Below are 15347 nucleotides of genomic sequence, written 5' to 3' on the forward strand. Positions count from 1 at the left end.
CAGTGTTTTTGGCAGTCAAATTCCTCTCATTTTTATACGGTTCCCAAACTAAGCAATAACAATGTGATAGAATTAACTGAAAACTGATGTCCTGTCACTTTGTGTGCATTTGTCCGTGTGTGTGTGTGTGTGTTTGTGATGCAATTAGCTCTATGGTGTGCGTAGACAGTGAAGGATAATGTGACCACGGAAAGGACAGATTTCCCGTGGGGAACTACAGTAAGTGAGGGGGAAATGGAGGAGGCCAGGCCAAGACGGTGAAAAGGTACTGTGTGTGTGTGTGTGTGTGTGTGTGTGTGTATATATATATATATTTCCTACGTGCACGTACGTGACTTCATGTATATAATGTGTTCTGCTATTCTCCAGATGTTTTTCTCAACCCAACTGCGCAAACCTGCCCTGTTTAGATTATCCCCGAAGGGATTTGACATTTGAACATTTTCTAAGTGAGAGTATTACGTGAGGAAATCCAGAGATTGAGTTAAAAACTGTGCAAAGCTTCATTTTAAACCGGAATACGCGCGAGACGCACAACCGAACCGTAAAAGGTCACATAATCTATTAAAACGTATGCAAACATAGAGCGCCAGCCTCAAAACTCGGCATGTTAGTCCGACGCTGTGCCATGGAATAATGAGCAGATCTCAATCCAAAAGTCCAACGGTCATCCATCATATCTCGCAGGAAAACAGTATTCATGAACTCACATACCGCTCAGATTGAGTAGATGTTAATCATCACAGGTGGAAAAACAACCTCCGACCTCTTTGGTGACCCTCCAACAATCAAAACAAAGATTTTTGCCGCTGAAACATTTTACATTTCTCCTCCTGATGCCAACTCACGCATCCGTCCGCCGGGGAAAATTTGGTTCGCAGGAGAGGTCAGTCCATGTCTGAACTTTGTGTGGGGTTTTTTTTTTTTTTTGTGTGTGTGTGTGGCTGGTGGTAATATGTTTTCGGGGCCCTGCAGTCCAGTGTTAATGGGGTCGTGAGGAAGTAAATCTGCGAAAAGCAAAAAGAGCTCATTTCTTCATACAAAAAAAAAAAAAAAAGAGGAAGAAGAACAGTCCAAGACTTGTTTTGGACGGGCATCAAAACGGGTGCCTGCGGGAGAGGCCTCAATCACGCTGATGCATGTGATTCATACTGTATGTTCGCAAAGCCTCCATGCGGGGAGTACCGCAGTGCCGCAAACAAGTCCGCGGCCATTTTTGCCGTGTTCGGTGACAAATTCTCGCCCTGTAGTGACCGATCGGCTTCCGATCAGTCTATTGAACCAGATCACGTGTCTGCTTTCCTATGATGATGATCAGCAAAACAATGAGGATCAGTAGATATACCCCCCCCCCCCCCCCCCCCAAAAAAAAAAAAAAAAAAAGTTTTGGGAAACACTTAGTGTAGGCACTTTTAGTTCTGACATTATTTTCAGTTATAAAAGATATAAACTATTCTTTTTTTGCTCATTCCATCAGGTTGGGGAAAACGGTCTCCGTTTCAAAGTTACATTAATGGAATCCAGGGCACAGACCGAAATAATTATTGGATTCACGAATGAATGAGTGTGCGCCAACTTTCCAATATCAACAGTCTGCATGTAGGTGATAGCCAGCCAAATAAGAATGAATGATGTCTCTTCCCTCCACTCTCATCTGCTTCATTGCTCACATTCTAGCAGTGATTTCTGAATCGAGGAGCAGGCGTTGCTTTCAACTGCCCCCTTTTGGTGGATGCAAGGTACAACATGATAGCTCTGTATACTCAGTCTATTAATGACTGAATTGAAAAATGGGCCAATAATTGAAATATATACAAGCAAAAAAAAAAACCCCACAGGTATACTTCATATTTTAAGGCGCCTTTTACTAGGATAAAAAAAGCAAACATGTATTTACAAGACGTTTGATGTACGACAACACATAGAGAACATACGCTGTACAAAAGAGGAACCATCTTCTGATGTCAATTAATTTCTGCTGCTTTCCTCGGTCGAGAGACAAACCCCCGCAGAGGACACGCACGGAGAGCGCGCGCGTGACATCGTCGCACATCACGTGTACATGTGGTCCAGGTCCGCGTGCGCGCTTCCCGTCTCAGAGTCTCCACGGACCGCCGCGCTCCGGCCGGCGCCGGGCCGGCGGACCCCGGGCCCGACGTCACCGTGAGGACCGACTGGGCTGGTCGCGCCAATGTCTGAATCCGGTTCTTTGCAGGGGATATTCATGCCTCGACTGATACCAAGTTCTATGTCACCTGTGTGTGTAAATCCACCACCTTCTTTTGTGACGTCGGCAACATTTTCACCCGGTCCACCCCGACCGACATCGAGCTTGTCTGCCGTGTGTGTAGACCTCTGGTGGCCGTCGCAGGTTTGGTGGCAGGCGCTGAGTTCCTGGACCACCTCCATTTGGTCCGGGTCGGTTCGTAAAGTGTCCGTGGAGTTACTGGAGTCTGTGATTTGCTCTTTGGCCGTGTGGAAAGACTCCATAAGAGTGATATCAGTGCACGAGTCGCAGGGGAGGACCTCCGTCGGAGCTCCGCGTGGAGAGCCCGCAGTGGGACTGCACAGGACACTTGCGTCTTCCCCCCCGAAGTCTCCCGTTTCACAGTCGACCCATTCGTCCCCCGTGTCCGACCGCGCTCCCAAAGTCTCTGTGACGGAGTCATCCTCCACGCCTTCCCCCGCAAACTCCGTCTCCTTCCCCTCCGCGGCCGAACACTCGGCGTCGGCGTCGCCCCCCTCCGGGGCATCCCCCTCGGAACGTCCAGCCGCCGCCGCGCCTCGGTCGTCCTCCCTCTCCTCCTCCTCGCCGACCGGGGACATGTCCTCCCCCGCCAGGATCCTCCTCAGACTCTGGGCGCGGTCTCTGTAGGTCTGGCACAGGTGTGCGTCGGGTATGCGGTTGGCGTGGATCTCCGCCAGCTTCATGTAGACCACGTACAGGGCCCTGGGGTCGGAGCTGTCCTCCAGGGCGGCGGCCAGCGCCAAGTGGAAATATCCCATGGCGTCGAAGGCGTCCTAGCGAGAATAAACGACACAAAAGGCTGTATTTTAATGGCTTGGGAGAGATAGACGTATTCTGGTTTTAAAGACTTTAGACCTTTTGGATGGGAAGAACTAAAAAAAACTCTTTAAAACAGTGGTTCTCAACGTGGTGTCCGGGGAACCCCCCTCATGAGCATCATTCAAGAATGTACAATAATGTTTCATAATCACAGCTTCACTGTCATCTCCTTAATTTTAGTACAGACAGCTATGAAATGTTGACCTTAATCATATTTAACAGAAAAAAAAAAAATCTTCTGAGGTTGGGGTCTATGATATGAAGAAATGGGGTCTGTGGCCTTATTTGTAAAAAACAAAAACAAATTGAGAGTCCTTGATATGAAAAAGGTTGAGAATCCCTGTTTTAAAATGATGCCAAATGTAAATAAAAATGTAAATATCTCCATTTCTCTGCATCAGCTGTCACTCTGTTTTATCCTGCCTGGTTTTGAAATGTAATCTTTAAGAAATCGTTGAACGGTGCAACTGCTTTGTGAAAACAAAACAAAAAAAACAACCAAAAAAAAAACATTTTTCTCTCGTTGTTTTGGGTTTTATTCTTCAAAGCAGCAGAATGTAACCCAGATGTCTTGTTAAGGTTCCCATGTGAGGAACACATGAAGCCCCCAACGCGCGCACACACACACACACACACACACACACACACACACACACACACACACACACACACACACACACACACACACACACACACACACACACACACACACACACACACACACACACACACACACACACACACACACACACACTCTCTTGTGCACCTTGAGCTTATGCAGGGTGAGGTTGCCCAGTCTGCTGTACACCTTGGTGTAGTAGCGCGCCTCAGCGGGGTGCCACAGCACAGGGAGGCAGAGCGACAGGGACTTGAGGTAGTAGTTCTCGGCCATCTCGTACTGCTCCAGGCTGTAGTAGATGGTTGCGAGGCGGTGGTAGGCCGTCCTCTCCTTCACGTGCACGCCTGCGAAAAAAAGTGCAGCGGCAACGGTCATCGACGCAAACTCATACGCCACGGGGCGAAAACTGCCATTTGAGCCATTTGTCTGTACGGTAGGTCCCTCCGTCACAAAGACCTGTCTTGCTGCCAATCTGGACAGCCAGCGTGGCGTACTGCAGAGCCTCCTCCTGCTCCCCGTGGGCCATCAGCAACTCCGTCAGTTTGCTCAGCAAGCGGAACTCCGAGTGGATGTCGCTGATGCTGCGGGCAAACGGAAGGCTGCCATCCTAGCGCGACGGATCATAAAGTTAAAAAATAAATAAATAAATAAATAAACCGAAATTGCGCGCGCGCACAGCGGTGCGCCGATGCGAGAGCGTAGAAAGGCAGCAGGCTCACCCTGTAGAAAGGCAGCGCGGCCATTCGGTTCCTGTGGCCTTTAAAGAAGACGTCTCCCGCCTCCTCGTAAATGCTCATGGCAAAGTTCGGGTCGTTCATCCTCAAGGCTGTCTTCACCGCGGCCTGCCGAGGAAGTGGGGTTATCGTCCCGAGCAGTAAATCAATGGTAATCAACAAGGGAAAAAAGTTACTTGTCCGTTGGATTTGGACATTTTCTCACACGCAGGGAAGTGAAGGAAGGAAGGAAACAATAATGTTGTAAATTATCTGAAGGGTAACGCAATTGTGTCAATGGCAGATGACCCAGCACGTGGTGTGAAAAAGGCACTCTCCCTGTTTCGGCTTAAGACGTCGACGTAAGACGGTTGTGGGTGCCACTGGCTGCTCAGAAACAAGGACAAACTAAAGGCAAAGGAGCTGCGACTGAAAGAAAACACACTTGTGTCACGCAAATAAGGCTATGTGCGTGACACAAGTGTGTTTTCTCTCTTTCTAATTACCACTTTCACGCTCCTCACTTCATGCCTAACCTGACCAGACCGCATTCTTGCCCCACATCCATTGGGCGTAGCCCTTCAATTTACATTAGTTTCCTTTTCCGAAATCCGCCCCCCGACCCGGGCTCAGCCATCTCCACCTCCCGCTCACCTGCAGGTACATATCCGCCAGCTCGTCCTCGTAGATGAGGTAGTAGATCCGCCCCACCTGGAGCCACGTCTCCGACTCCTCCTCCCTCTTGCCGAGGTCGATGGAAATCCGCAGGCTCTGCTTGGTGTAGTCCAAGGACTTCCGGGATGACCTTGCGGAAACGCGATCCAAAGTTTAAAGATGGCGGTTTACGGACGCAATTGGCATTATTGAGTCGAATGATTTTGTTCCCTCCATGACAGAAGAGGAGGGCAGAAGAGATAAACCAAGGGGGAAATATGTGAGAAGAGGGAGCGGGTCGGGGGCTATAAGTCAGTAAAGATAAGATGGCAGAGGCAGAGAGGAAGAAAAAAAAAAAGATAAAGGGGGGACTGACTTCTCTGTGTTTAGTGAGAGGTAGAGGCTGCTGAGGATCTCCAGATACTCCCCCTCCAGCCTTTTGTCTTTCAGCTCCCTGGAGACCGACACGCAGTGCTCGTAGTAGATGATACTCTGGCCGTACAGCAGCATGTCGGTATACAGCCGGCTCAGCACCTTGGCGACGACCATCTGGCCTATCGGGAAAACGTTAAGGGAGATTTCAAACTGTGACTCCACCGACACAAATTATAATGAGTGCACATTAAATGGAAATGACTGTATTTAGTAGGCCTCAGACTAATTCATGCGCACACTTAATTGAAATGGTGCACTTTCACCCACTGTTCAGGTTCCTGGCGTGTAATGCAATGAGCAGCCCCATTTCGTAACACGCCCGGGCGTCCTGACTCCTCCCTCTGTCTTTGTAGCTCCGCCCCAACCACATGTAGGTCTGAACGTGCTCCTCTTCTGTGGGGCTCTCACCAAGCTCCCAAAAAAGATGCAGGGATCTGTCGAACCCATTGGAATATTACCGCTTGCTCCTCAGAAAGCTTCTTTATTTATTTATATTTTAAAGTAAAAGTTTGAAAAGCTTGAGGAAACTGTGATATCTAACCTGTACAGAAAGCATTCTGCGAGGCCGGGAGCGCCTACATCGAGTGCCAGGCAGCCCAGGTTGGCCAGCGCCAGCGCCTGATTCCTCTGGTTTCCACTCTCCCTGGAAATCGTTGCGGCGCAGTGGAGGTGCCAGCCGGCCTCAGCGATACGAGCCTGCCTCCTCAGGCACAGGGATAGCAGGTTGTGGATAACCCCCTGCTGTGTTGGACTGTCTGTTCCCTGGGAATGAGCAGACATCAACCAGAAGCATAATAATCAGTAACAATGAAGCACAATTATCGCAATATAATTGCATCAAATAGTTTGCCTTCCAGGTTAAGGTGTGTACAAAATCTCTACCTGAAGTGATGTGAGCAGCGGCTGTAGGATGTTCAGGGCTCTCTCGGCCTGACCAGTCAGCACCAGCAGCCATCCCAGCAGTACGGAGGCCTCAAACCCCTCTTCCTCATTTATATACCCCCCTGTCTCTATGGCCTGTTGGGCGCAACACACTGCTTTGTCCAGTACACCATACTGCTGGTAGACCGATGCCAAGCCCAAGCAAAGGTCCCTCTGTGTCTTCAGGTCCTTCCCTTGCTCGGCAATGGCCAGAGCCTGCTGGAGGTACACCACGATCTGGGCAGGGAGCAGGGACGTTCCTTCCTTCCACCGTGGGTTCAGACGAACAGAGTTCCTCACAAACAAGTCCACCCTCTGGAAGGCATCCAGGAGAGAGTGGTCCTGTCTCGAGTCAAGGCTCAGCGAGGCCAAGGCAAGGTAGGGCATGTATTTACGGTGGTAGAGCTGACTGAGGAGCCAGTTGAGGTCTACAGGAGAGAATGTCTGCCCCTCTCTGGCTGAGAGAGACGCTGAGAGGAACTGCAGTCGCTCAATGAAGGGCAGGGCGTCATCCGTCTTTCTGAGGAGCAGGAAGAGGCTGGAGATCAGATAGCAAACCCTGGCCTCTAGGTGCTTATCCCCCTCCACCACCGATCTCCTCAGGAGCAGCGTGAGAAGCTCAATCTCATCCAGGGAGGTGAAACTGTGGCTGGAGAAACAGAGAAGCAAGGCGCTGGCCTTCTCCAGGGTCTGGGGCAGTTTTTCCGTCATCCGCTGCTTCAGGTAGACGGCCGTGAGGTTTGTGTAGAGGGCGATGAGGAGGGGCGTGTCAGAGAAACCCTCCACGCAGACACTCAGAGCCTCCTCGTAATACACACGTGCCTGAAGAGGAGGAGGAGATGTAGAATCACTTGGGGCCGTCGTCTCCTGACTATACACCACTATTTGAAGGCTGAAACCATTGCACTAACCTGTGAGTACTTCAGCTTCCTGGCGCAGAGCCGCCCCAGGAGGAAGCACGCCCGCCGGTGTGCCCAGTGCATGGAGGACCTCTTGGCAGCCTCCCTGACGTTCTCAAGGTGGCCCAGAAGCTCCTCCTCACTCCGGCCGCTGAAGGTCACCCCCAGGAAGGAATGTTGCACATCATACAGGGGCACAAAGTCGTCCTGTGGGAAACAAACAATTGAATGAGTGACTAAAAATGGATGAAAACAGAAATGAATGAGTGCACTTGTCAATGAACAAATGAAAAATAATGCAAATATTGAATTGCAAATGCAAAAACCCAATAGATGAATGAATGAATGAAGGACTGGATGAATGAATGAATGAATGAATGATGGGATGGATGGACAAATGAGTGAATGAAAAGTAATGCTGATTTTGCTTTGCAAATGACCATACCTAATGGAAGAATGTAGGGTTAGGGTTAGAGTTAGGGTAAGGGTTAAGGTTAGGGTTAGCTGCGAGTGCATGAGTCAAAAATAAAAATAAAAACAATAAATGCATGTAGGGATGAATTCATTTGTTTTGCAAATGAACAAACCCAATAAATGAATAAAGAGATGGATGAATGACTGAATGAATGAAAGCTAATGGTAATAGTGTTTTGCAAATACAAACCCAGTTAATGAATGTAAGGATGAATAAACTTTTTTTTTTTGTTTTTTTTTTTCCAAATGAACAAACCCCATAAATGCATAAATGAATGAATGAATGAATGGATGAATGAATGAATGAATGGATGCATGGATGGATGGATGCATGAATGCATCTTGTTTCATACGACACAGGGCCTAATTACCCGAAAGTGGCTGTGATTGAGCAGGGTCAGGGTGGGGTCGTTGGGTTCGGCTTCCTCCCCCTCCCAGCTGCCCTCCTCCAGGAAGAGTGGCGGGTCTTCCTGGAACTCGTCCAGCTCCCTGAATGTGTCGTCCAGGGCAAAGGACAGCGCCTCTGTCCGCCAGAGGGCGTTGTGAGATTGATCGTAGGACAGACGAGGTGAGGAGTGAGAGAGAGAGGGGCGGGGAGAGGAGTGGAGAGGGGGCGTCCCACCACTTCTTTCCGAGATGAGGCTTTGGCGAGCACTCGCTGGAGCTTTACGATCTGACGGAAAAATAAATAAGCAACCTCGGGTTTGCTGACAGGGATAGAACCGTTCAAAGCCCCACATTTTACGTTCAATAAAACACAATAAAACGGACCGATAGAGCAATAAATGTCATTGTTTGACCATGAAACAATCTAGAACATTGAGCTCATTATAAACTAGACATCTTTGTTTTGGAATTCGTCACCTTGTTTAGGATGCTTCCTGATGTACATGAAATCACAATCGTCCAATCTATCTGCAATTACAAAGGCAACACAAAACCAAAATTCAATAAAACAATCAGAAAGATAAAGATCTATTTGATGCCAGTTTGAGGACAAGATGGAAAAATATTTTGTAGCCTAAATCATATTTACTGGGAGATTCCTAAACGGTACTATTTGGGGAACCGTTATTGAGTTAGTGAATGTTGATTATTGCTAGTGGGCAATAAGATTTGGTCACCCCATCGGGCAGACCCAGCGATTCCCTTACCTAGCCTGTAGACAGAGCGGATATCTGAGGAAAAAAGTCTGTCCAGCAGACTGCTGTCGGTAGGCTCCACGCCGCAGGGTTTGACCTGAGCGAGAGCTGCCTTCTCCTCCTCACTCAGAAAGACCAAGTGTCCATCTCTGCGGGGAGACAAAGGAGGTATTGTCATTTCAGCTCCAACCCTCTACCCCCTCAACCCGATCTACCCTCTCCAACAGACAGGCCGACAAAACTCTTATGGAAAAACAACGGTGACACGCCGATACTTTGCATTCAAACTTACAGTGGCTGGGTGTCCAGAGGCCTGACGTGGGCCTTGTGTATGAAGCCGGTGTGACCTGTGGCGGCGTGGGTGCCCACAAACATGTCCAGGCCTCGGACCAGCAGACCCTGGATCTCAACGATGTCTCCCTCGCTTAGCTGGAGTTCCTCCGGCCCCACCGGGCTGTAGTCCACCACGGCCACGCAGGAACCCGTCACTGCGGGGTTCAGTAGTAGGATTGTGTAAAGGTGGAAGACCTTGTGAGCTTCACTGAACAGGCTTTTGTAGGATACGCGCGTGGGTGAGCATGTGGGTTATGCATGAGTGCTCAATGCACGGCCTTACCAATGGGATGTTCAAAGTGTTCCTTGTCTGTTGGCGAGCCTCCAGCCACCCCTGGGTACTTCCTCAGGAACCACCTAACCGAAGAGAAAGCTAGGTTTAAAAGGGGTTGACGAGAAGAAAAAGACCGACCATACAGCAGCTTTGGTCACTCTCCCAAGCAAGAGACCCAATGCAGGTCAAGCAATATGGGTGTTTCTGAGTGACTCACTGATAGAAAGGGTACGGCAGGGGCTGCATGGTGTCGACGGGCACCAGGCCATGGAGCCCGGTGGAAAGCAGGGTGCCCTCCCACATGTTGTCCTGCCCCGTGTCCTTCACCATCAACAGGTTGTTCTTCTTGAAGGACAACTTGTCTTCGTCTTCCTCATTCTCGTCATTTCTCGTGTGGAGTGCCTTGGCAAAAAAGGAGCCTGGAAGCAAACCAGTGGAAATGTGGGTGTGCAGACACATCAAATGCACAAGGGTACGAATTAACACAGGTGCAGTGAGTGGTTTGACACCGTTTTTTTCTTTTTGCCGTTGTTCAATGAGGCTGCACCTAAATGGAGTCTGAGTGAACCAGCTACAGCACGCTTATTCACTCACCACTCAATGATGGATGTTCAGTTCTGTTCCATATTAAGTTAATGCAATCGACTGAGCTATTTGCCAGCTTTGCATTCCTATTATGTTTACCCCTGAAGCTTTCTGCCATAGATTACAGCTCAGGGTAACGTAATGTCTGCAATGCTTACGCAGGGGAAAATCAATTTTGTTTCTTGAAGGGAAGTGGCACAGTTTTGTATGCCGTCCTCGCTTTCTAAGCGTCAAAAAAAAAACAAAAAAAACAAAACAAAAAAAAAAACAACAGAAAGCCTTGTTTATGTTGAGTCTTGCTTCTATCTTCAAAACATAATTTAATTGTTGAAATTCTTTGGAAAACAATGGGGCATTGTTGTCATTAATAAAATGGTATCATGTAGCAGAGTGGTAACTGGAGGCCTATTGTATTGTCCACGCTCGCGCTGAATGCCGTTCGGCACATGGGGCCCGATTCTTTGTTGGACGACCGATAAACTGTCAGCGGTCTCTCAAGAGGTATTCACAGTCTTTTACCAGCAAGACTCTAGTTAAAGAAACTTAGAATTCAGTAGTTTAATTATTATGTGGGAATTGCATATTCAGCTAATACAACTTGATTTCATATCATCTCGTGTTCGGATCCCCCCCCCCTTTGCAAAACATTTTGATTGCATTGGCACCAGCTAATCTGTGAGCAGTAAGAGGTACGACACTGAATGCGTCTCCTCACCTTCTTGCAGTAGCAGTCCCAGGTAGAGCGTGGCCAGATGTTCCTCATCCACCGACACGCTGATCTCCAGGTCGCTAAGCAGCTCTGGGTCCAGCCACACGGACTGGTCGCACAGGAAGTTCTCCAAGCACCGTGCAACATACCCTACGAGAAAAACAAAGATCGTCATCGGAAACCCTCTCGAGCAAAACACCCCCGGTGACGCATTCATTTCGGCAGAAACACACGCGCGAAGGGAACGAGCGATCGTAAATAAAAGACACGAGCGGACGGACAACGCTCCCGATCATCCCCACCTAATGCGAGGTAGGTCGAAAACTTCCAAATCTCCTCCACAGTCTTGAAGGTGAGTACGAAGCTGTCTTTTTCGGCGTGGACGGACACCAGGCGAGCAGACAAGTCCTGGAGATGAAATGTAGATTCATATCACATATTCATATAAATTCTTCCTTTGAAAGTATGATACCACATCGACGTCCGTATTGTCATACCATATTATAGCGTCATACATTGTATAGTAATCAATCTCCATCAGCATCTAGTTATACTCTGTGGAATCAGTACAAAAGGTTAGGGGTTGAAACATTAGAAGAGTATGAGCACAGTGCTCACCTTAAAGAGCTGAATGACATCCTGGCTATTGCTCTCCACCACCCTGAGCCTGGTGCGCAGCGCCTCCTGTAGGACATGGTCGGGAATGTCAGTGGACCGCCTCCGCCCACTGAACACCAGCACAATTTCTGTGCAGAAGACAGAAGGGGCCGTGAAATAAAAAAATAAAAATAAAAAATCCAACCAATACGTTGCTTCTTTCCTGTCAACGTCCAAAATCTGCATTGTGACGGCTCTCAATTCCATTTGTACTTAATAGCCTCGATCTTGATCAAGAGTTTCATCACAAGTTTAGAAATCAGTTCAAGGAAAGTCCATGAAAGAGTTTGCTACGCTAGGCTCAGGTTTCAGGCAGACACTTTGCAAGCACATCATCATTCCCAGGAGAAAAAAAAAAAAAAAAAATCCAATCTGGACCTCCGAGTGGACTCTGAAGGTGGCCATTTAAATCCATTTGAAAAGTAGGCACTTAAGAATATGAGCGCAGGGTAACAGACGCTGCTAAAAAGGGCTGCGTCGGCACAGGAGAGCACTTGTGTTGCTTAATATGAAATCATGAGATCACAGCTACTTTGCAGTTATGACAAAGCCAGTCCAGTGGAAACCGAAAAAATGAAAAAAAAAAAAACACGTTTACTTTCCTTTCGTCGACCGGTTCTGTTAACAAAGCTTTTTTTTTTTTTCTTTCTACAAAACACAGAAAATAAAAAAGGTACCTGAGGAGAATTTCTCTCCTACTCCCAGCGAAGTGGTGCTTCCTCGGAGGTAGGCTTCCTTCCTCTTCCAGTAGCTTTCGGTCTCCGACCCTCCTTCCCCCGACTCGCCCCCTGAACCCCCTTCCTCCTCTTCTAACACAGCGAGCAGAATTGAAAAGTATAATAAGTCAAAATGGATGCCGTGTTCCGCGCACCCACTCTCGACCTAGGATATGAAGGACGTGGCCTAATCTTTTCGGGGCTGTGAAGGTGAAATACATGTGCGTTCTACTGTGAAAGCCAATGTTTCCAAAACAGTAAAATTTCCTTTCTGATGAAGGTGGTTGTGTTTTTAATGCATTTTGTGCACAGTTGCATTCGAATGGAAATTGTCCAACCCTCGCACCTTGTGATAGTGTTTCAAATGGAGGGAGACATTCAGGGAAGACACGAGGACCAGGCGGTAATTGGGATAAAGGGTGCCAACGGTTACATGCAGATATACAACTTTGACAGAGATAAGCACTGGTTTTGTAACATAGGTATCGGGGTACCTTGGGTCATGATGTCGTTCCCCAAAAAATGCTCATGCGCTCCCCCCAGGGCGTACGGTGGCTCCCTCCATAGAGCGTCCAGCTCAGCGGGAGACATGTCTGTGAACGAAGGGAAATGAGCGTTGCAAAAAGCGTGGACCTATACAGCCGTTTGGGCTTCATTGGGGTCTAGTCCCGCAGTCATTTAATCTAATCATCTCCCGGATACTTCCGGGGGAGAAAAAGATGCAACATTTTTGTGCAGTGGACCATAATGAGATCAAAATCACAGGGGACGAGGACCCATTAAAACAACACAGAGCAGCAAACGACGACCACGGCGGTTGGACAGGGGGTCCAGAGAGGGGGGGGGGGCTGGGGGTTAGTGCAATAATTAACGTGGAACCGCACGGGGAGGAGGCCTGACAACACGGAAACACAGCTGCACGGACATCAGCCGGACAAACCTCAGAGGGCGGCTGACCCGACCGTGACCACTGACCGACAGCTCGGCGCTTCACAACAGAGCGACGCAGCCGGGGAGGGGGATTCAGGGTGCAGCGTTTATTAAAAAAAAAAAAAAAAAAAAACACACACACTATGAGTGAAATACCTGAACTTGTTGGATAGATCAATGTTATTATTTTCATAGTTCCAGCCATCTGCTCATGCTTTGTCAGTACCGGGAGGGGAGAAACAGAAGAGGTTTATCCTCGTGCAGCGCGAGGACAACGAGCGCCACACAACAACGAGGGAGCGCAGCTCAGCCACACAACCTGTCCATTTACTCACACAAAACAATGGCCTATTCTTTGGATTCCTCACCGTCCCTCTAGCATCCACAGCGCACGGCAACAGTTAGGAACAACAACAGCAGCGGGACTGTACGCGACACCACACAAGCGCGATCGGAGGGGGGGGGGGGGGCGGGGGCGGGGTCGGGGGTGCCAGATACCACAGCACAGCACAGCGCAGCGCACCACGCCGTGCCCTTTTTACCTTCATGGCTAGGACTGTTACCCATGATGCCTATAGGCCTACGGTCCTGTCTACCTGAGAGTACCGGTCCTTGTCACGAGGGCGCGGCAGCGTGAATAGCAGGCTGGCACCGACCTGTGAAGGAGGAGAGGCAGGACTTGACCAGGCGTCCGCAGCAGGTGAAGCGGAGCAGGGGTCCGCAGCAACAGGACGCCATGTGCACCAGCAGCCGGCAGCTCCCCGAGAGCGACGCCATCCCATCCGCCACTTTTTTTTTTTTTTTTTTTTTTAACGTCTCCCTGGCTTCCTCCCTCTCTCTCTGCCTCTCTGATGGCTTCCTTTCCTTTTTTGTGTGTTTCCTTTCCCCTGGCCCTGCGTATTCCTCTCCTTTCCGACACCAATGTTCACTGTCTCCCTTCTTCTCCCCCTCTCCCTAATCTTTCTCTGTCTTGTTCTCTCCTGATATTCTCTTGCTGTCTCATCACCCCCTCCCACCAGTCTCTCTCTCTCTCCCTCGCTCTCTCTCTTGCTCTCCCTCTCTCTTGCTCTCCCTCTCTCTTGCTCTCTCTCGCTCTCTCTCTCTCTCTCTCTTGCTCTCCCTCTCTCTTGCTCTCCCTCTCTCTTGCTCTCCCTCTCTCTCTCTCTCCCTCTAGTAGCTGCCCAGTCTGTGAATGCACAAAGCACTTGCGCTATTGAGTGTTGTGTGTGGGCCAGGCCCGGGCCAGTGTTCCCGTGTGTGTGTTCCCGTGTGTGTGTGTGTGTGTGTGTGTGTGTGTGTATGGGTTGGTGAAATATGTAGGGTATGTATGCCACAAACACAATATTAGTGTGTTTGCCTAATGTGTGTGTGTGTGTGTGTGTGTGTGTGTGTGTGCGTCGCTGATGTAGTGTATTGCTGATCCACTGTAAGGCAATGCCACATGCAGTCAGGGTACAAGGTCAGAGCCTGAGAGGAAGGAGCCGCCTGTTGGTGTAAATGAGGGATCAGCTCGTTCCAAAACAAGTCAAGCCTTTTGTCATCGGAGGCGCGGTGGAATGAAATTAGATTAATAGAGTTTAGGCCACTTCATCAGTGAGATTACCGTGGGAGAAAAAAGGGGCCGGGATGCCTGAGGGCGGATCCTCCAACTTTGTCGTATCAAGGACCAACAATTTGCATTCCAACACAGACACCGTCGGAATTTTATCTCTGATTCTTACCTATCTATACCATAGTTAGGGAGATGACAGTGAACCAATGATAAAAAAAAAAACAGGCACTATTCCTTGGGACCACCTGAAACCTCTTGGAGGAGCCCCGGTGGTCCCCGAACACCACGGAGAACCACTGTTTTAGGAGTCCCCATCAATCATCTCTAATGAGGTTTGGTGGCATTATCAAATACTCATATTCAATAATCTGTTCACGTCACTTTAAATGACTCTTACAGCTCCATAACTAGGTCTTAAAGACTTGGACATGGTGCCCATTGCTCTGTTTGGAAGCTGATCAATGCCCCCCCGCCTCTACTTTAATATTTATGTGCAATGTCAAATCCCATGTATGTTCAGAATAGTTTGGCAAATGTCATTTGATTCTGTTTCCGAAATATTGAAGCATTCAAAACAAACAATATTATTGTTTGCACTCAAAACGATATGCCGAAGGATTACTCTCAATTTGAACAATATGAAATGATCAACTACCTAAAATGTCAT

General features: G+C 48.7%; 1 protein-coding gene across 1 annotated transcript; it reads right to left on the bottom strand.

The window, feature by feature from the left end:
• Positions 1-1637: 1637 nt before the first annotated feature.
• sh3tc2 (SH3 domain and tetratricopeptide repeats 2) lies at positions 1638-14066 on the bottom strand. Its single transcript, XM_080008562.1, has 22 exons — positions 13785-14066; positions 12693-12791; positions 12160-12291; positions 11444-11571; positions 11128-11233; positions 10832-10975; positions 9749-9950; positions 9541-9614; positions 9217-9412; positions 8937-9073; positions 8647-8697; positions 8154-8455; positions 7321-7515; positions 6371-7231; positions 6030-6250; positions 5756-5922; positions 5430-5607; positions 5054-5204; positions 4406-4528; positions 4143-4293; positions 3834-4030; positions 1638-3021 (listed from the first exon to the last, which is right to left on the bottom strand). The coding sequence occupies exons 1-22, from the start codon at positions 13903-13905 to the stop codon at positions 2053-2055; spliced, it is 4905 nt and encodes a 1634-aa protein (XP_079864688.1). The 5' UTR covers positions 13906-14066; the 3' UTR covers positions 1638-2052.
• Positions 14067-15347: the final 1281 nt, after the last annotated feature.

Source organism: Zeus faber, assembly GCF_960531495.2.
Source record: "Zeus faber genome assembly, chromosome: 10".
In the NCBI taxonomy this organism is placed as follows: Eukaryota; Metazoa; Chordata; class Actinopteri; order Zeiformes; family Zeidae; genus Zeus; species Zeus faber.